Here is a 23076-nt window from a genome sequence, read left to right on the forward strand (position 1 = left end):
AATCTTTACAAATAAAAAACCCAAATTATGCTTTTAGTTTTTTAACTAAAAATATCTTAAAATTTATTTAATACTAAAATTGTTTTTCTTTACATATTATCGGAAACTTGAGAGAAATTTTAAAAAAGAGCAGGATTTAGATAAGATTTAACCACATCAACTGATGATGATGGATTTACCACTAATTTTAGAGGCTGCATGGAAGACGTAGGATCGACAACATTTGTTGCAGAGGTATTCGGCACAAAAGATCTATCTACCGAATATTGACAGATATTAACACTTTGAGCTGGATTGTTTAATCGTAGTATATCAAGTTTATTGCCTTTGCTGTCTATCCAATAGCCACCCAATTCCTCACCCGTATAATGAGATATATGAGGATTGGTCTGTAAAAATCCGCTTCTCTTTTTGGGATCTGGACCCGTTAGGAATAATAGACGAAAATCTTCGTGAAACACTTTATAATAGATTCTACTGGAGACATATTTTTGTTGTTCAGCCAAACATTTCTCTTTATAAGCCGTATACATTTTCTTTATGGACAGATTGTAATGTAGGTATTTGGTTTTACTTTTTTGATTTGGCAACCAACAGGGATACGAATTGATGTGATCCTTCACGATCTGTATAAGCTCCTGAGGCAATTTATTGTGGGGAGAATGAGTACCTCGCCTATCGGTGCCTGTGTACGATCCTGTTGTTTTATCGGCAAATTCTATGGCATTTTCTATAAAAAAACGATTAATGGACAGTGTATTCATCATGAAATGTTTACAAACTCTTTTATTTTCACTTTTTAGGCCTGAGCGTAGGTAGAATTTCGTCTGATAGGCACGAGCAGGACGATTTGATTTACGAAATTCGGGCGTTAGTGGAGATTTCACATCGGTTGTTTCTATGCGGGCCAGTATAAAATCCTTACGTCTCTTAAAGTCCAAGGTCCAAAAACTATCACAAATTTGTTTTCGTTCCTCTTCGCTGAAATTCTGATGACATTTGTATATACAGCGTATAGAACAATTGATGGGTTTGGGAAAATGTTCTAGTGTTGGTTCACCTCGTTTACGACGTTGGGTTTTTTGTTTGGGTCTGGTATCACTTAAATCGCCTGTTTCTGGGTCGAGAAATTGTTGCGGCTTTTGTGTTTTCTTTGACTTTTCAGCTAATTTGGTTTCCTCAACGTTTAAATGTTTTCGTATAGGAAGTACAATTCTTTCGGGCTGTAGTTCGTAACCCTCGACGGCTTTATTAATAGCTGGACTCGAAATACCCAATGTGCCTTCGAAAAATTTACGACATACCTTCGTTAGGTCCTCAGTGCCATAATTGCTAATGTTGTTCATACCCTTTGGATCCGGCTGTTCAATGGTGGCAGTTTGACCAATTTTATAGCATTTCATAAAATAACAATAATTATTACGTCGTTTTTTGTTGCATATTCGTTGTATTACCGGTTTCCGAATGTGCTTGCGTATGAAATTCATTTTGTCCTCTTTGCTCAAATGTATGTAGTAATCGAAAATGTCAATTCTGCGCTGTTTATTGAATTTTACGGTACATTTGTGTTTACAAGTTTCTGCACAATTATATAAAGGTGGACATGCTTTCTTTTTCTTACGACTTTTACTGGCTGATGTTTGAGTTAATAATATAAGAGGTTCATCCTCGTCTTCAAATCCCTCCTCTTTCTCCTCTTTACCATGTTCATCTTCTGAGAAGCTATTATGCTGTTCCCATTTGCCTTTAAACTGAAATTCTTTATCATCATCTTCCTTATATTGTTCCACACAGTAATTTTTATCATATTTGGAATCAAAATAATCAGTATTTGAATCAATTATTTCTACACTCAATTCGCGCTTAAACTCTAATCGAGTTGTAAAGAGCGGATCGTTTGAATCAGCTTTTTCAATTTTGGCTTCTTTATCGCCCCTATTAAAATCAAACTTCTTTTGCTCTTCCATTGTGTATTGTGGTTGTGCTTTCTTACGACGGATCCCAGATCTTCTAGATTTTGAAATAGTTTTTCTCTTAATGCAATTTTTTATTGATTGTTCTCTTCTCGTTGACTTCTGTTTCTTAACAATCTTGGGTGGCTTTTCTTCGAGATAAAGAACATTGGGTTGTAAAAGCGGTTGGCTGTGTTTGGCTGCAAGCATATGGCAAAAAGCACATTATCAAATTTCGGATATTTGCTGTGTTCCCGTATTGGTCAGATTTAAACTTTGTCTTAAAACCGGTAATCTGGCTAGTACGGGAACGTAAATATTATGTAATAGGAAAACTTTATTTAAATCTGATCATTCAAAATTTCCTTAATGTGTGAGTTACAACAAATTTCAGTTGAAAAATATTTAAATTTTTTGAGTAATATTTATAAATACAAAAAAAAAGTAAAAAAACAAACTGTAAACTGTAATAGAAAATTCCAAAAGAAAATTATTACTAAACGAAGCCGATTTAAATACACGCCGGATAAGATAAAACGAACCAAAGAGGAGAAAGTCCTCACACTCTGTAAAAGGCCTGTAATTCTTTGCACCTACCAAGAAAATCACTAGTATAAGCTTAATTTTCTCAATCTCTGGTTATTTGTTATCTTGATGGTATACTGACACAGTTCTTGTACAAAAATTTTATTAATTGGAAGTATATTGTTACGAAAAACAATAACCAGAGCTTGAGAGAGAAACTGGGCCTAAGTATTTTTTCATTAAATGTTTCCTATAGAAATGCTTACAAATAAAAACCACAAGTTTTAGCTTTTAATTTTTTAACTTAAAAATATCTTAAAATTTATTTAATACTACCAGACAAATGGTTTATTTTACATACTATTGGATGCTTGAGAGAAATTTTAAAAAAGAGTAGATTTTTAATAAGATTTAGCCACGTCAAATGATGGTGATGGATTTACCACTAATTTTAGAGGCGGCATGGAAGATGTTGGATCGACAACGTTTGCTGCAAAGTCAGATGTACAGGTATTCGGCACAAAAGGTCTGCCTACCGAATATTGACAGATATTTGAATTTTGAGCTGGATTGATTAATCGTATATCAAGTTTATTGCCTTTGCTGTCTATCCAATAGCCACCCACTTCCTCGCCCGTGTAATGAGACATATGGGGATTTGTCTGTAAAAAACCGCTTCTCTTTTTGGGATCTGGACCCGTTAGGAATAATAGACGAAAATCTTCATTAAACACTTTATAATAGATTATGCTGGAGACACATTTTTGTTGTTCAGCCAAACATTTCTCTTTATAAGCCTTATACATCTTCTTTATGGACAGGTTGTAATGTAGGTATTTGGTTTTACTTTTTTGATTTGGTAACCAACCGGGATACGAATTGATGTGATCCTTAACGATCTGTATAAGCTCCTCGGGTAATTTATTGTGGGCAGCATGAATACCTCGTCTATCGGTGCCTGTGTAAGATCCTGTTGTTTTATCGGCAAATTGTATGGCATTTTCTATAAAAAAACTATTAATGGACAATGTATTCATAACGAAATGTTTGCAAACTCTTTTATTTTCACTTTTTAGGCCTGATCGTAGGTAGTATTTCGTCTGATAGGCACGAGGAGGTCGATTTGTTTTACGAAATTCGGCCGTGAGAGGAGATTTCACATCTGTTGTTTCTATACGGGCCAGTATGAAATCTTTACGTCTCTTAAAGTCCAATGACCAAAAACTATTACAAATTTGTTTTCGTTCCTCTTCGCTGAAATTCTGATGACATTTGTATATACAGCGTATAGAACAATTGATGGGTTTGGGAAAATGTTCTAGTGTTGATTCACCTCGTTTACGACGCTGGATTTTTTGTTTGGGTCTCGCATCACTTAAATCGCCTGTTTCTGGATCGAAAAATTGTTTAGGCTTTTGTGTTTCCTTTGACTTTTTGGTTAATTCAGTTTCCTCATCGTTTAAATGTTTTCGTATAGGAAGTACAATTCTTTCGGGCTGTAGTTCGAAACCTTCGACGACTTTATTAATATCTGTACTCGAAATACCTAATGTGCCCTCGAAAAATTTACGACATACCTTCGTTAGGTTCTCAGTGCCATAATTGCTAATGTTGTTCATACCCTTTGGATCCGGCTGTTCAATGGTGGCAGTTTGGCCAATTTTATAGCATTTCATAAAATAACAACAATTATTACGTCGTTTTTTGTTCCATATTCGTTGTATTACCGGTTTCCGAATGTGCTTGCGTATGAAATTCATTTTGTCCTCTTTGCTCAAATGTGTGTAGTAATCGAAAATATCAATTCTGCGCTGTTTATTGTATTTTACGGTACATTTGTGTTTACAAGTTTCTGCACAATTATATAAAGGTGGACATGTTTTCTTTTTCTTACGACTTTTACTGGCTGATGTTTGAGTTAATAATATAAGAGGTTCATCCTCGTCTTCAAATCTCTCCTCATTAGCATGTTCATCTTCTGAGTAGCTATTATGCTGTTCCCATTTGCCTTTAAACTGCAATTCTTCATCATCATATTGCTGATATTGTTCCACACAGTAATTTATATCTTCTTTGGAATCAAAATAATCTGCATTTGAATCAATTATTTCTACACTCAATTCGCGCTTAAACTCTATTCGAGTTGTTAAGAGAAGATCGTTTGAATCGGGTTTTTCAATTTTGGCTTCTTTATCGCCCATATTAAAATCAATCTTCTTTTGCTCTTCAATAATGTATTGTGGTTGTATTTCCTTAAGTCGGGTTCCAGTTCTTCTAGATTTTGAAATTGTTTTTCTCTTAATGCAATTTTTGATTGATTGTTCTCTTCTCGTTGACTTCAGTTTCTTGACAAAATTGGGTGCTTTTTCTTCGAGATAAAGAACATTGGGTTGTAAAAGCGTTTGGCTGTTTTTGGCTGCAAGCATATGGCAAAAAGCACATTATCAAATTTCAGATATTTGCTGTGTTCCCGTATTGGTCAGATTTAAACTTTGTCTTAAAACCTGTAATCTGGCTAGTACGGGAACGTAAATATTATGTAATAGAATAATTTTATTGAAATCTGATCATTCAAAATTTCCTTAATATGTGAGTTACAAGAAATTTCATTGAAAAAATAATTAAATTATATTTGAGAAAGTATTGAGAAGTATAAATAATTACTCTCTCCCAAATTTCATGGCTGACGCAACAACAAAATACATTTTTTTAATATGTTGTAGCAAGACTTAGTCTCTCAGTAACGCTTCTATACTTACACCTATCGATAAAACCACTGCTATAAGTATTTTTTCATTAAACGTTTTGTATATAGAAATGCTTAGGAATAAAAAACACAATTTTTTAAACTTTTAACTAAAAATATCTTAACATTTATTTAATGGGTTTTCTTTACATATTATCCGAAGTTTGAGAGAAATTTTCAAAAAGAGCTGATGGTGATGGATTTACCACCAATTTTGGATCGATAACGTTTGCTGAAGTGCCAGATGTAGAGGTGTTCGGCACAGAAGATCTATCTACCGAATATTGACAGATATTTAAACTTTGAGCTGGATTTTTTAAGCGTATATCAAGTTGTTTGCCTTCGCTATCGATCCAATAGCCACCCACTTCCTCACCCGTATAACGAGATACATGGGTATTTGCCAGCAAAAAACCGCCTCCCTTTTTGGGATGTGGATTTCTTAAGAATAATAGACGAAATTCTTCGTGAAATACTCTATAATAAATTTTGGCCGATGCATATTTTTGTTGTTCAGCCAAACATTTCTCTTTGTAGGCCGTATACATCTTCTTTATGGACAGATTGTAATGTAGGTATTTGGTTTTACTGTTTTTATTTGGCAACCAACAGGGGTACGAATTGATGTTGTCCTTTACCGCCAGTATGCGTTCCTTGGGTAACCTGTTGTGGTGAGACTGGGAACCTCGCATATCGGGGCCTGTGTAGGAACCTGTTGTTTTATCAGCAAATTCTATGGCATTTTCTATGAACCAACGATTAATGGCCAGCGTGTTCAGCAGGAAATGTTTACAAACTCTTTTATTTTCACTTTTTATACCTGATCGAAAGTAGAATTTTGTGTGATAGGCACGAGTAGGACGATCGGTTTTACGAAATTCTGGAGTAATGGGCGCTTTAACATCGGTTGTTTCAATGCGTGCCAGTATGAAATCATTGCGTCTCTTAAAGTCCAAAGACCAAAAACTATCACAAATTTGTTTTCGTTCTTTTTCGCTGAAATTCTCATGACACTTGAATATACAGCGTATAGCACAGTTGATGGGCTTGGGAAAATGTTCTGGTTGTGGTTCTCCACGTTTACATCTCTTGCTATATTTCTTCGGTTTGGTATTGGATAAAGCTCCAGTTTCTGGATCAAGAAATAGTCGAGGTTTTTGTGCTTCCTTTGGTGACTTTTGAGCCAAATTACTTTTCTCTTCATTTGAGTTGCACCTTACAGGAAGAACTATTCTTTCCGATTTTAGTTCATAGCCTTCGGTGGCTTTATTGATTTCCGTACTGGTAATACCCAAAGTACCTATGAAGAATTTATAACATACTTTTATTAAATCATCGCTGTCATCATCATTGTTGCTATTGTTATTCGGGTTATCCGTATCTGTTTGTTCTGGCTGCTTAGTGGTTGGAGTTTGGCCAATGTTATAGTATTTTAGAAAATAGCAACAATTATCACGACGTTTTTTGTTGCGTATTCGTTGTATTACCGCTTTGCGAATGTGCTTGCGTATGAAATTCACTTTCTCCTCTATGCTTAAATGACTGTAGTAATCAAAAATGTCAATTCTTTGCCGCATGTTGTATTTTGTGGTACATTTGTGCTTGCAAGTCTTTATACAAGTATACAAATGTGGAATATTTTGCTTTTTCTTATAAGTTTTACTGGATGACGTTTGAGTTAATAATATAAGAGGTTCATCATCATCATCATCGTCGTCGTCAAATTTTTCATCATCCTCGCCTTCTTCGTCTTCTGAGTAACTATCATGCATTTCCCATTTATCCTTAAACTCATATTCTTCTTCATCATTTTTCTCATATTGTTCCACACAATAATCTTTATCGACCTTCTCATCTAAACACATGTCCGCTTCCTCTTCGTCTTCTGCATTAGATTCAATTATTTCTAGACTCGGTTCACATTTAAACTCTATTTGTGGTGTGAATAGGGGATCGTTCGGGTAGATTTTTTTCATTTCTACATGTTCATCGTCATCATTCAAATTGCATTCATTTTTCACTTCAATACTCCGTTGTAATTGTGCAGTTTTTAGAATGGTTACACTTTTTCTTGTTTTTGAAACAGCCTTATTTTTAATGCTTTTTCTGGTTGATATTTTTGTTCTCTTTGACTTTTGATCTTTAACTACCTTGGGTGGTTTGTCTTCAAGATAAATAACGTTGTGTTTGGCTGCAAGCATATGGCAAAAAGCACATTATCAAAATTCGGATATTTGCTGTGTTCCCGTATTGGTCAGATTTAAAATTTGTCTTAAAACCGGTAATCTGGCTAGTACGGGAACGTAAATATTCAGCCCAATTATGAATAAAAATTCCCCGGGAGTTTTTTTCCCTTTTCTCATTTTTCCTATTCAAATTCAATGGGAAAAAACTTCCGGGGAACAAACTCCCGCGGAATTTTTTATTCATAATAGGACAATTTTATTTAAAGCTGATTATTCAATATTTCCTTAAGGTGTGAGTCATGATTCAAATGTATTTGTATTTAAATTTTTTGAGAAATATTTATAAATACACAAGTAAAAAAACGAACTTACAACAACAACTGAGTGTAAGCTGAGAGTACAAATAATTACTCTCTCCACTGCTATAAGTATTTTTTCATTGAATGTTTCCTATAGAAATGCTTAGAAATAAGAACCACAATTTTTAGCTTTTACTTTTTTTAACTAAAAATATCTTAAAATTTATTTAATACTACCAGACAAATGGTTTTTCTTTACATAGTATCGGAAGCTTGAGAGAATTTTTCAAAAAGAGCAGGATTTAAATAAGATTTAGCCACGTCAATTGATGGTGCTGGATTTACTACTAATTTTAGAGGTGGCATGTAAAACGTTGGATCGATTACGTTTGCTGAAGTGACAGATGTAGAGGTTTTTGTCACAAGAGAATATTGACAGATATTTACATTTTGAGCTGGATTGTTTAATCGTATATCAAGTTTGTTGCCATCGCTGTCGATCCAATAGCCACCCACTTCCTCACCCGTATAACGAGATACATAGGGATTCGCCAGTAAAAACCCGCCACCCTTTTTGGAATGTGGATTTGTTAGGAATAGTAGACGAAATTCTTGAAACACTTTATAATAAATTTTGGCGGATACATATTTTTGTTGTTCAGCCAAACATTTCTCTTTGTAGGCCGTACACATCTTCTTTATGGACAGATTGTAATGTAGGTATTTGGTTTTACTGTTTTTATTAGGCAACCAACAGGGATACGAATTGATGTGATCCCTCACGACCTGTATAAGCTCCTCGGGCAATTTATTGTGGGGAGAATGAGTACCTCGCCTATCGGTGCCTGTGTAAGATCCTGTTGTTTTATCGGCAAATTCTATGGCATTTTCAATAAAAACACGATTAATAGACAGTGTATTCATCATGAAATGTTTACAAACTCTTTTATTTTCACTTTTTATTCCTGATCGAAGGTAGAATTTTGTTTGATAGGCACGAGTAGGACGATCGGTTTTACGAAATTCTGGAGTTATGGGAGTTTTCACATCGGTTGTTTCTATGCGTGCCAGTATGAAATCCTTGCGTCTTTTAAAGTCCAAAGACCAGAAACTATCACAAATTTGTTTTCGTTCTTTTTCGCTGAAATTCTGATGACACTTGAATATACAACGTATAGCACAATTGATGGGTTTTGGAAAACGTTCTGACTGTGGTTCTCCACGTTTACGGCGATTGTTGTATTTTTTGTGTTTGGTATTGGTTAAATCTCCAGTTTCTGGATCAAGAAATGGTTGAGGTTGTGGTTGTGTTTTCGTTGGTGACTTTTGTTGCTCCAATTTGGTTTTCTCTTCACTTGAGTTCATTCTTATAGGACGCACTATTTTTTCCGATTGTAGTTCATAGCCTTCGATGGCTTTATTGATTTCCGGAGTGGAAATTCCCAAAGTACCTATGAAGAATTTACGACACACTTTTCTTAAATCATCGCTGTCATTGTTGCTATTGTTATTTAGGTTGTCCGTATCCATGATGGGAGTTTGACCAATGTTATAGTATTTTAGGAAATAGCAACAATTATTACGACCTTTATTGTTGCGTATTCGTTGTATTACAGTTTTGCGAATGTGCTTGCGTATGAAATTCACTTTCTCCTCTTTGCTCAAATGACTGTAGTAATCAAAAATTTCAATTCTTTGCCGCATGTTGTATTTTGTGATACATTTGTGCTTGCAAGTCTCTATACAATTATATAAATTTGGAATATTTTTCTTTTTCTTCTTATAAGTTTTATTGGCTGACGTTCGAGTTAATAATATAAGAGGTTCATCATCGTCGTCATATTCTTCCTCATCCTCTTCATCATCTGAGTCACTATCATGCATTTCCCATTTATCCTTAAACTCATATTCTTCATCATCTTTCTCATATTGTTCCACACAATAATCTTTATCGACCTTATCATCCAAATATATTTCCGCATCCTCTTCGTCTTCTGCATAAGATTCAATTATTTCTTCACTCTCTTCACGTTTAAACTCTACTTGTGGTGTGAAGAGGGGATCGCTTGGATCGATTTTTTCCATTTCTACATGTTCATTGTCATCATTCAAATTATTGCATTCTTTTTTCACTTCAATACTCTGTTGTAATTGTGGAGTTTTTGAAATAACATTATTTTTAATGCTTTTTCTGGTTGATCGTTTTGTTCTCTTTGACTTTTGATCTTTAACAATCTTGGGTGGTTTGTCTTCGAGATAAAGAACGTTGGGTTCTAAAAGCGGTTGGCTGTGGGTGGCTGCAAGCATATGGCAAAAAGCACATTATCAAAATTCGATGATATTAATTGACTAATTGCATATGTTTATTTGCATGTTATGTTGATATTACTAATTCATTTCTTAAATTTGTAAAATCTATAGTATTTAAACAATTGTATGCAAATTAATAAATGTATTTCATGGCTCTTGAGAAAAAACGGCCAAAGATGCTCAAAATTCTCCAAAACCTCAAAATACAGGAAAGTTTACACCCTATGTCTTTTTCTATGGTAGTTAGACGTTTTTATATACATATGTAATCATGTCAAATCAACACACTACTGTCAAAAAATATGAAAGTCGAATTCAAAACTAATAAATAATCGTGCTATCGTGCTAGAATATATACATAGAAAAAATTATTAGCGGTATTCACAATGTAGAGTACTTGGCCTGGTAATGTAGTAAAAAATATCAAAAAACTAAAAACAAAATACATTATAAATAGAAATGTTTGTCAATAAATAGCTCTTCTGCTTTTTTACTAGGCCAAGTACTCCAAGTACTCATTGTGAATACCGCTATTTTTTCGTAAATTTTTTTTAATCTTTTCCTATATCATACAGATGTATGACATCATTATCCCACCAGCCCGAACATGGTGTCAACATGTGACCATCGATATTTATGATTGTTTTTATTATTTATATTCAGTTAGAGTCGATTAAATAAATTTAAAAATAAAAATAATCAATTCAATTATTCCCAACATTTTTTTAAAACTTCACATAATAATTTTTAATTACATTGAAAAACTTTTTAGTGTTTTATTATTTTACAAAAACCATCTTAACATTTATTTAAAAGAAATTAAAACTAAAGCATTCTAAACATGTTTATGGGATCCTGTAGCAAATTTCCATAAAGGCCAGGATTTAAATCAGATCTAACACCTGCAAGTGATGATGATTGATTTACTGATGAATTAATTGACATAAAAGAAGTGGGATTAACAACATTTAATGCTCGATGTGATGTGGTAGCAGTTGCAGGTGCAAAAGGATTAGGCACCAACGAAGAATTTTCCGAAACATTGGCAGATGAATTATTTTGGCAGGTATTTAAGCTTTCTGTGGGATTAATTCTTTGTAAATCAAGTTTATTGCCTTTACTATCAATCCAACATCCTCCAGGCTCTTCACCAGTATAATGGGATATATTGGGATTTCCTTTTTGTAAGGCACATCCCTTTTTGGGATGTGGATTAGCTAGAAACAGTAAATTAAAATTGTCATGGAACGCAGTGTAATAGTAGAAGGTGGAGACGTAACTTATTTTGTCTGCCAGACATTTCTCTTTGTAGGCATCATACATTTTCTTTATGGTCAGAGAATGATGCAGATATTTGGTTTTGGTTTTCTTATTTGGTATCCAAAACGGATATGAATCGATGTGATCTAGTACGATCTGTTTGCGTGCTTCGGTTTTCTTATTGGGAACATGACCACCGCGTCTATCGGTGCCTGTGTAATAGCCTGTTGTTTTGTCAGCAAACTGTACGGCATTATCAATAAATGAACCGGTAATACACAGTGTTTTGGTATAAAAATCTTTGCAGACTCTCAAGTTTTCCCCACGCATGCCGCCAGATCGCAGAAAGAAACGTCTTTGATGAGTCCGAGGCGGTCGATTAGATGTACGAAAATCTGGTGTTGTTTGCGTTTCAATGTCTTTAATTTCTAAATTGGCCAAAACGAAGTCTTTGCGTCTTTTGAAGTCCATAGACCAGAAAAAGTCACAAATCTGTTTTCGTTCTTCCTCGCTGAATTTTGTATGACATTTGTGTATGCAGCGCACCGCACAATTGATGGGTTTCGGAAAATGCTCTGGTACTGGATCACCCGGTTTACGACGTATGCGTTTCTTTTTCTCCTGTTTTTCTTGGTCAGGATTCTGTGGTTTAGGGTTTGTTGTTTTATTTGATTTGCCAGGTTCCAAAGTAATTAAATTGCCAGTTTCTGGGTCTAATATTTGTTTGGGTTCTTGATTTCTTTCCTTTTCCTTAGCCAACTTCATTTGACTGAGCATCAGTAATTCTTTTTCAATTTCCAAAACAGTGCCATCATTGGCTTTTTTAATAAAGTGATTTGTGGTGCACAAGGTGGCTTCAAAGAATTTACGACAAACTCGTATTAAATCCTTACAGTGCTCGGGAGTAGTTTCATCGCTGCCTATTTTGTACGGCTTGAGATAATAACAACAGTTGTTGGCTCGAATTTTATTAACTTTTACCCGTTTCATACGTGTCAAACGTCTGGCTCTTATATGCTTTCGTATAAAGACCAGTCTATCCTCTTTGTTTAGATTCCAATAATAATCACAAATATTCTTGCGCTGTTCCTCGGTAAATTTCTCGATACAATGTTGCTTACATAGTTCACGACATACAACGCTGCGAGGAACTTTGATCTTTTCATCATCTAGCTCTTGTATTTTCTTACCAGACCTGCCCTTACGACGTGTTAGCAATATCAATGGTTCATCTTCTTCATCCTCTTCATTCTCATTATATTCATCATACTCATCATCCGATTTTTCCCGTTTACTCTCAAACATGTCATGTTCATAATTATAATCATTGTCATCATCATTATCAAAATCTTCCTGTTCCTCAGCTTCACAATCGTATTCGATGCTTTCATTTGGATTCTCATCATCCAGTTCGCATTTTATTTCCAACTTTGCCGTGTACAAGGGATCATGAGGATCATTATGTTCTATTTTTTTCTGCTGATCCTCATATATACACAACTCTTTTTTGATAATATAATCTTGTTTTATTTTGGTGGATCGCTTTCTTGAAGTCAAGGGAATTTTTTGTTTGGCTTTCATTCTACTTGGAGCCTTTTTAGTGGATTTTTTATTTGTTTTTAGTTTCTTAGTTTTAACAACTTTTGGCGGCTTCTCATCCAGATATAGAATGTTCGGTTCTAATACAGTCATGTGGTTGGCTGCAAGCATATGGCAAAAAGCACATTATCAAAATTTCGGAGATATTTATATTTGTAATAATGTTTTTTATGTTTTTTTTTATGTTTTGGTGGAACATTTTAATTTTTAGTTGAATTAAAATTAATTTGTTTTTACTAAATTTGTATGTAAAAAACATTAACATTGTTTTATAGTTTTTAAGTATGTGTTTTTATAAAAAAGGGAGTTTATGTGAAGGTAATTGCAGAATTCTTGAATATACATATGTAGTTGATGCACAAATACATAATAACTTAATGTTCTACCATTGTAACTTGAATACATAAATTAAGGCTAAATATTTCCTATAAAAATAACAAATGACTTGTTTTTTTATTTAAAATTTATTTAAAACCAATTAAAACTAAAGCATTCTAAACATGTTTATGGGATCTTGATGTAAATTTCCACAAGGAATTGTAAGACTTGCAAGCGATGGCATAAAAGAAGTAGGATTAACCATATTTAATGCTGCAGTTGCAGGTGTAAAAGATGTATTTTCCGAAACTTCCTCAAAGGAATCCTGTTGGCAGATATCTAAGCTTTGAGCTGGATTAATTGATCTTAAATCAAGTTTATTGCCTTTACTATCAATCCAACATCCGCCAGGCTCTTCACCTGTGTAATGCGATATATTAGGATTTCCTTTTTGTAAAGCACATCCCTTTTTGGGATGTGGATTCGCTAGGAATAGTAAATTGAAATTATCATGGAACGCAGTATAGTAATAGAAGGTGGAGACATAACTTATTTTGTCTGCCACACATTTCTCCTTGTATGCGTCATACATTTTCTTTATGGTCAGGGAATGATGCAGATATTTGGTTTTTGTTTTTTTATTTGGTATCCAAAAGGGATAGGACTCGATGTGATTCAGTACGATCTGTTTGCGTGCTTCTGTTTTTTTATTGGGAACAAAACCACCGCGTCTATCGGAGCCAGTGTAACAGCCTGTTGTTTTGTCAGCAAACTGTACGGCATTATCGATAAAACAACCGGTAATACACAGAGTTTTTGTATAAAAATCTTTGCAGACTCTCAAATTTTCTCCACGCATGCCGCCAGAACGTAGAAAAAAACGTCTTTGATGGGTACGGGGCGGGCGATTAGATGTACGAAAATCTGGTGTAGTTTGGTTTTCAATGTCTTTGATTTCTAAATTAGCCAAAATGAAATCTTTCCGTCTTTTGAAGTCCATCGACCAGAAAAGGTCACAAATCTGTTTTCGTTCATCCTCGCTAAATTTTGTATGACATTTGTGAATGCAGCGCACAGCACAATTGATGGGTTTCGGAAAATGCTCTGGTACTGGATCACCGGGTTTACGACGTATGTGTTTCTTTTTTTCGATTTTTCCCGGAGCAGGATTTTGTGGTTTAGGGTTTGCTGTTTTATTTGATGTGCCAGGTTCCAAAGTGATTAAATTGCCAGTTTCTGGATCTAATATTTGTTTGGGTTCTTGGTTTTTATCTTTTTCCTTAGCCAACTTCATTTGACTGAGCAGCAGTAACTCTTTTTCAATTTCCAGTACAGTGCCATCATTGGCTTTTTTAATAAACTGATTTGTGGTGCACAGGGTGGCCTCAAAGAATTGACGACAAACTCGAATTAAATCCTTACAGTGCTCTGGAGTAGTTTCATCGATGCCTATTCTATAAGGCTTGAGGTAATAACTGTTGTTGGCACTAATTTTATTGACTTTTACCTGTTTCATGCGTGTCAAACGTGTGGCTCTTATATGTTTTCGTATAAAGACGACTCTATCCTCTTTGTTTAGATTCCAATAATATTCACAAATATTCTTGCGCTGTTCCTCGGTAAATTTTCCGATGCAATGCAGCGTACATGATTCTCTACATACAACCCTTCGAGGAACTTTGATATCTTCATCATCTAGCTGTTGTATTTTCTTACGAGGTCTGCCCTTACGCCGTGAAAGCAAAATCAAAGGTTCATCGTCGTCATCCTCTTCATTGTCATTGTTGTATTCATCATACTCCTCATCACTTTTTTCCAATTTACTCTCAATTATGTCATGTTCAAAATTATAATCATGGTCATCATCATTATCAAAATCTTCCTGTTCCTCCGCTTCACAATCGTATTCTATGTCATTTGGATTCTCACTATCCAGATCACATTTTATTTCCAATTTTGCCGTGTACAGGGGATCATGAGGATCAGGATGTTCTATTTTTTTCTGCTGATCGTCATATATACACAATTCTTGTTTGATAATATAGTCTTGTTTTATTTTGGTGGATCGTTTTCTTGAAGTCAAGGGAATTTTTTGTTGGGTTTTCTTTTTGCTTGGAGCCTTTTTAGCGGTTTTTTTATTTGTTTTTAGTTTCTTAGTTTTAACAATTTTTGGCGGCTTCTCATCCAGATATAGAATGTTCGGTTCTAATACAGTCATGTGGTTGGCTGCAAGCATATGGCAAAAAGCACATTATCAAAATTTCGGAGATATTTATATTTGTAATTATGTACATATATTGTTTGTATTTGGGTTTATTTGTATGTTTTGGTAGAACATTATGATTTCTAAATTAATTAAAACGAATTTTGTTTTACTACATTTCAAAAACTCTGTGCACTTCCACAAGTCGAATACATATTTCATGTAAAAGTAGACAATTTCTGTGTAGCAAAGTACAACAGAAATATTTCAAAGAAATAATTCAAAATTTTATATTCCATTCGAATGATCAATTCATTCAGAAAATATATGTATGTATAAAAATTCAGTCTAAATATTTCCTATAAAAATAATCAATTAATAAAAGATACTCGTACCTTATGTTTTCTTATAATTTAAAATTTATTCAAAACCCATTAAAACTAAGAATGCTTTAGTTTATTGGATCTGCAAGCGATGGTTGTTGATTAACTGCCATATTAGAAATATGATTAACAATATTTAATGAATAATTTGATGTCGAAGTTGCAGGTGCAAAATATGTATTTTCCAAAGCATTGGCATGTTGGCAGATATTTAAACTTTGAGCTGGATTAATTGATCGTAAATCAAGCTTATTTCCTTTGCTATCAATCCAACATCCGCCAGGCTCTTCACCTGTATAATGGGATATATTAGGATTTCCTTTTTGTAAAGCACATCCCTTTTTGGGATGTGGATTCGCCAAGAACAGTAAATTAAAATGATCATGGAAAGCGGTGTAATAGTAGAAGGTGGAGACGTAACTAATTTTGTCTGCCAAACATTTCTCTTTGTATGCGTTATACATTTTCTTTATGCTCAGGGAGTGATGCAGATATTTGGTTTTTGTTTTTTTATTTGGTATCCAAAACGGATATGAATCGATGTGATTCAGTACGGCCTGTTTACGAGCTTCTGTTTTTTTATTAGGAACAAAACCACCGCGTCTATCGGAGCCTGTGTAACAGCCTGTTGTTTTGTCAGCAAACTGTACGGCATTATCGATAAAACAACCGGTAATACAGAGTGTTTTGGTATAAAAATCTCTGCAGACTCTAAAGTTTTCCCCACGCATCCCACCAGAACGCAGAAAGAACCGCCTTTGATGGGTCCGTGGTGGACGATTAGATGTACGAAAATCTGGTGTCGTTTGTGTTTCAATATCTTTTATTTCTATAGTAGACAATACGAAGTCTTTGCGTCTTTTGTAGTCCATGGACCAGAAAAAGTCGCAAATTTGCTTTCGTTCTTCTGCGCTAAATTTAGTATGACACTTTTGTATGCAGCGCTCAGCACAATTGATGGATTTCGGAAAATGCTCTGGTACTGGATCTCCCTGTTTACGACGTATGCGTTTCTTTTTCTCCAGTTTGTCCTTAGCAGGATTCGGTGGTTTAGAGTTTGCTGTTTTATTTGATTTGCCAGATTCCAACGTGAATAAATTGCCAGTTTTTGGATCTAAAATTTGTTTGGGTTCTTGGATTTTTTCTTGTTCCTTAGCCAACTTCATTTGACTGAGCAGTAGTAATTGTTTTTCGATTTCCAATACAGTAACATCATTGGCTTTTTTAATAAAGTGATTTGTGGTGCACAAGGTGGCTTCAAAGAATTTACGACAAACTCTTATAAGATCCTTTTTAGGAGATTTTTTATTTGTTAATTTTTTTTTAGTTTTTGGCGGCTTTTCGTCCAGATACAGAATATTCGGTTCTAATACAGTCATCTGGTTGGCTGCAAGCATATGGCAAAAAGCACATTATCAAAATTTCGGAGATAATTATATTTGAAATTATCGTTTTTATTTATGTATTTCTTTTATTTTTGTGTAACATTTTAATTGGTTGTTTTATTAAAATCGACATGTTTAAATAAAATTTGTATATAAGACAATGTCTTACAGTTTTGTATTTATTTCCTTTCCTTCCTGTGAAGGTAATTTTTGAATTTGTAGAATTTTGTAGAAGAAGCTTAATGCTTAAAAATACATACTATTTTACTTAATGTTCTCCTATTTTTATACCCTTCACCTTAGTGAGAAGGGAATATATATGTTTGTCATTCCGTTTGTAATTTCTACATTTTTCATTTCCGACCCTATAGAGTATATATATTCTGGATCCTTATAGATAACGGAGACGATTAAGCCATGTCCGTCTGTCTGTCTGTCTGTCTACGATCTCAACAGTCTGTCTGTTGAAATCAATTTTCTGAAGATCCCAGATCTTCAGGATCCAAATCTTCAATAATTCTGTCAGACATGCTTTCGAGAAGTTTCCTATTTAAAATCAGCAAAATCGGTCCACAAATGGCTGAGATATGAGAAAAAAACCAGGACAACCTCGATTTTTTACCTATATCTGGATTACTAAGTCATTAATATAGACAATATGGATCTCTAATGATAGATATTTCAAAGACCTTTGCAATGACGTATATAAGACCATAGTAAGTTGGACCTACAATGGGTCAAAATCGGAAAAATATTTTTTAACCCGAATTTTTTTTTCACCAAAAGTTGCGAATAAAACTGTTATACAAATTGTACAATAAAATATTCCGAAAAGTATGTATAAATAATAAGAAAAGTTATCATCTAAATAGTTTCAATCATAAAAAAGATAAAGCATTTTGGCATAAAAAATGTATTAAAAAGATATATTTTTTTCTAATTTAAAATTTATTTCAAACAAATTAAATCTAAAGCATTCTAAACAGGACATCTTGATGTAAATTTTCATGAGGAGTTGGATTTAAATCAGATTCACAATTCACTGCAAGTGAAGGTTGTTGATTAACTGTTGAATTAGGTGGCATAAAAGAAGGATTAACATTATTTAATGCAGGTGAAAAAGGAATAGGCAATTCAGAACTATTTTCCGAAACATTTGCTATGGAATCAAGTTGACAGATATTTAAACTTTGAGCTGGATTAATTGATCGTAAATCTAGCTTATTGTCTGTGCTATCAATCCAACATCCTCCAGGTTCTTCACCTGTATAATGGGATATATTAGGATTTCCTTTTTGTACAGAACTTCCCTTTTTGGGATGTGGATTCGCTAGGAATAATAAATTGAAATGATCATGGAACGCTTTATAATAGTAGTGGGTGGAGACATATTCCATTTTATCAGCCACACATTTGTCTTTGTACGCGTTATACATTTTCTTTATGGTCAGGGAATGATGCAAATATTTGGTTTTAGTTTTTTTGTTTGGTATCCAAAATGGATATGATTTGATGTGATTTAGTACAATCTGTTTGCAGGCTTCCGATTTTTTATTGTGAGCAATGCGAGCTCCACGTCTATCGGTTCCTGCGTAATAGCCTGTTGTTTTGTCGGCAAACTCTATGGCATTCTCGATGAAAGCACCACTAATGCTTAGAGTTTTGGTATAAAAATCTTTACAAACTCTAAATTTTTCTTCACGCATGCCGCCAGATCGCAGAAAGTACCGCGTTTGATAGCTGCGAGGCGGTCGTTTTGTTTTTCGAAAATCCGGTGTCGTTTGTGCTTCAATGTCTTTTATTTCTATAGTTGACAACACAAAGTCTTTGCGTCTGTTGTAATCCAAAGACCAGAAAAACTCGCATATTTGCCTTCGTTCTTCCTCGCTGAATTTTGTATGACATTTGTATATGCAGCGCACAGCACATTTAATGGGTTTTGGAAAATGTTCGGTCACTGGAACTTCTGGTTTACGACGTTTGCGTGTCTTTTTTTCTTTTTTATCTTGAGCAGAGTTTTGTGCTATAGATTTATTTGGTTTTGCTTCGAAAGTGATTAAATTGCCTGTTTCTGGATCTAAAATTTGTTGAGGTTTAAGAATTTTTTCTTTTTTATTATCCAACTTCATTTGACTGAGCAGCAGTAATTCTTTTTTGATATCCATAGCAGCAGAATTATTGACATTTCTAATAAACTTATTTGTGGTGCACAGGGTGGCTTCAAAGAATCTACGACAAACTTGTTTAAGATCCGAACAATAATCCGGTGTAGTTTCTTCGCTGCTAATTTTATAAGCCTTGAGATAACAACAACAGTTGTTGGCCTGACTTCTATTAGACTTTTCACGTTTCACACGGGTGAAACGCCTGGCTTTTATATGTTTTCGTATAAAGGCTAATCTATCGTCTGCGTTTAGATTCCAATAATAATCACAAATATTCTGGCGCTCTTCCTCGCTAAATTTCTCCGCACAATTTTGCTTACATAATTCCCGACATGGAATATTGCGAGGAGCTTTGATCTCTTCGTCATCTGGTGCTTGTATTTTTTTACGAGGTCTGCCCTTTCGGCGCTCTAGCATAATCAAAGGTTCATCTTCACCCTCTTCATTATCATCATACTCATCATTACCACTACCTGCCAGCTTACTCTCAATGATATCATGTTCATAATTATAATCATGATCATCATCGTCGTCATTTTCATAAGTATCATGTATCTGGTCTTCATTGTCTTCGATTTCATCATCCATCTCACATTTTATTTCCGATTTTTCAGAATACAAGGGATCATTGGGATCAGTATTATCCAGTTTTTCTTCCTGTTGCTGTTCATTTATACACAATTCTTTTTTGATAATATAGTCTTGTGTTATTTTAGCCGATCGTTTTCTTGAAGTCAATGACAATCTTTGTCTCATTTTGCTTGGACATTTTTTGGTGGATTTTTTATTGCTTAAATTTCTTTTAGTTTTAACAATCTTTGGCGGCTTCTCGTCCAGATACAGAATGTTGGGTTCTAATACAGTCATGTGGTTGGCTGCAAGCATATGGCAAAAAGCACATTATCAAAATTTCGGAGATAATTTTATTTTTATTTACATATGTGTTTTTGTTCTTTTTAATTGTTTTTATGAACATAGTTTAATTAAAAAAAAATATTTTTGTTAAATATTTCGATTAATGGGAATTTGTTGCACACGTTAACATTACATAGATTGTAAAGTAATTTTTTCTCTTGAGTGTTCTTAAGTTGTGATAATATGAATTTTGTCTCTTTCTGTGTGGCAAACATTTTATTCATATTATCTACTAGAACTTGTAAAGACTCTTCCCTAATAACTTTTACATGTAAAGTGGAAAAACATCTACTTAAATTCATATTGGATGACTATAAGAAAACCATTTAATTAAACCAAATAGTTTTTGCAGGAGCTGTTCATAATTATTAAATTTTTGGTTTTATTTTACAAACATTTCCTTAAGATTTATATTAAATATAATTAAACTAAAGCATTCTGAACATGTTTATGGGATCATGAGACAAATGTCCATACATTGCTGGATTTAAATCAGATCTAACCATTGCAATTAATGGTGATGGGTCTGCTGTTGAATTAAGTGACAATTCATGTGATACAGCAGCACTTCCAGATGCAAAATTATTGGACACCAACGAAGTATCTTCGGAAACTTCGGCAGGGGAATTATGTTGGCAGATATTTAAGCTTTGTGCGGGATTAATTGATCGTAAATTAAGCTTTTTACCTTTGCTATTTATCCAACATCCACCAGGCTCTTCTCCCGTGTAATGGGATACATTGGGATTTGCCTTTTGTAAGCCCCATCCCTTTTTGGGTTCTGGATTTGCTAGGAATAATAAATTGAAATTGTCATGGAATGCTTTATTATAGTATTGATTGGAAACATAATCTAGTTTTTCTGCCAAACATTTCTCTTTGTACGCTTCATACATTTTCCTTATATTTAGAGAATGATGCAGATATCTGGTTTTGGTTTTTTTATTTGGTATCCAAAGGGGATATGAATCGATGTGATCCAATACGGTCTGTTTACATGATTCGGATTTTTTATTGTGAGCGATATGAGCCCCACGTCTATCGGTGCCTGTGTAATAGCCTGTGGTTTTATCGGCAAACTGTATTGCATTTTCGATGAAATAGCGATTGATACTCAAAGTTTTTTCATAGAAATCTTTACAAACTCTAAACTTTTCGCCACGCATGCCCCCAGAGCGCATAAAAAAGCGCGTTTGATAGGATCGAGGTGGGCGATTTGTTATACGATAATCAGGTGTTGTTAGAGTTTCAATGTCTTTTATTTCTATATTGGCCAAAATAAAATCTTTGCGTCTCTTATAGTCCATAGACCAGAAAAAGTCACAGATTTGTTTTCGTTCTTGCTCGCTGAATTTTGTATGACATTTGTGTATGCAGCGCACAGCACATTTGATGGGTTTCGGAAAATGTTCCGGCAGTGGATCTCCCGGTTTGCGACGCATACGTTTTTTATGTTCCTGTTTATCTTGACAAGTAGTTTGTACTTTAGATTTTGGTGGTTTTTTCGCTTTTGTATCCAGAGTAATTAAATTGCCTGTTTCGGGATCTAAAATTTGTTGGGGTTCTTGACATGTTTCTTTTTCCTTCTTAGCCAAACTTAATTGTCTAAGCAGGTGATCATCCTTTTCGATTTCTAAAACGTTACCAACATTGGCTTTTTTAATAAAGTGATTCGTTGTGTACAGGGTGGCTTCAAAGAATTTACGACATACACGTATAAGATCGGTGCTGTTTTCCGGAGTAGTTTCTTCGCTGCCTATTTTATAAGGCTTGAGATAATAACAAACATTGTTGGCACGACTTCTATTGGCTTTTACACGTTTCATGCGTGTAGAACGCCTGGATCTTATATGTTTTCTTATAAAAGCCAATCTATCATCTTTATTGCTTAGATTCCAGTAGTAATCACAAATATTTGTTCGCTGCTCCTCCGAAAATTTCTCACTACAATGTTGCTTACATATTTCCCGGCATGCAACAGTGCGTGGGGATTTTACTTTTTTATTACAAAGTTCTTGCAGTTTCTTACGAGACCTGCCTTTGTGTCGTGAAAGCATTATTAAAGGTTCATCCTCATCATCTTCATTTTCATCACACTCATCATCATCATCATCTCCTCTTTTTTCCAATTTACCCTCAATTATGTCATGTTCATAATTATAATCATGGTCATCATCACTGTTATCATCTTCAAGTTCCTCGCCTTCGCAATCGTATTCGATGCTGATATTTTGTTTCTTTTCATCCAGTTCGTATTTTATTTCCAATTTTGCCGTATACAACGGATCATTAGGATCATTATCTTCCATTTTTTCTAGCTGTTCTTCATATGTACACAATTCATTTTTAATTACATTATCTTTGTTTAGTTTAGTGGATCGTTTTCTTCCAGTCAATGGTAGATTCTGTTTAGGTTTCCTTATGCTTGGAGCCTTTTTAGTGGATCTTTTATTTGTTGATTTTTTTCTAGTTTTAATAATTTTTGGCGGCTTCTCATCCAGATATACAATGTTCGGCTCTAATACAGTCATGTGGTTGGCTGCAAGCATATGGCAAAAAGCACATTATCAAACTTCGGAGATATTTATATTTGCAATTACAGTCTTTTTTTTCTTTATATTTGTGTGTTTTTTTTTAAATAATTAAGTGACTTTGGTAAAGGAGATTATCTTTTGCTTAATAAGTAGAAAAATATTTAATCTTAAGTGCGCAAGTTGCAATTAATAACTTAATCACAGACTAAAATACAAATTTCAGAACTACGGCTGCATGTGTAGTTGTTTTATATAACCTCCCAGGTTCGTATTGATTGTCTATAAATCCCACCTCA

At 34.2% G+C, this 23076-nt stretch overlaps 3 protein-coding genes across 3 annotated transcripts in view; all 3 read right to left on the reverse strand.

Moving 5' to 3' along the window:
* The window catches only part of LOC135956364 (hsc70-interacting protein 1-like), a 33297-nt gene that overhangs the window by 4276 nt on the left and 5945 nt on the right, over positions 1 to 23076 (reverse strand). The gene's annotated exons all lie outside the window — the stretch shown is intronic.
* Positions 11 to 2324, reverse strand: LOC135956367 (uncharacterized). The gene has a single exon (XM_065506826.1). It carries the CDS (start codon positions 2160 to 2162, stop codon positions 120 to 122), a length of 2043 nt encoding a protein of 680 aa, XP_065362898.1. The 5' UTR covers positions 2163 to 2324; the 3' UTR covers positions 11 to 119.
* LOC135956366 (uncharacterized) lies at positions 10797 to 13060 on the reverse strand. Its single transcript, XM_065506825.1, has one exon. It carries the CDS (start codon positions 12986 to 12988, stop codon positions 10844 to 10846), a length of 2145 nt encoding a protein of 714 aa, XP_065362897.1. The 5' UTR covers positions 12989 to 13060; the 3' UTR covers positions 10797 to 10843.

The sequence above is a fragment of the Calliphora vicina genome, chromosome 4, assembly GCF_958450345.1.
Source record: "Calliphora vicina chromosome 4, idCalVici1.1, whole genome shotgun sequence".
NCBI classification, from domain to species: Eukaryota; Metazoa; Arthropoda; class Insecta; order Diptera; family Calliphoridae; genus Calliphora; species Calliphora vicina.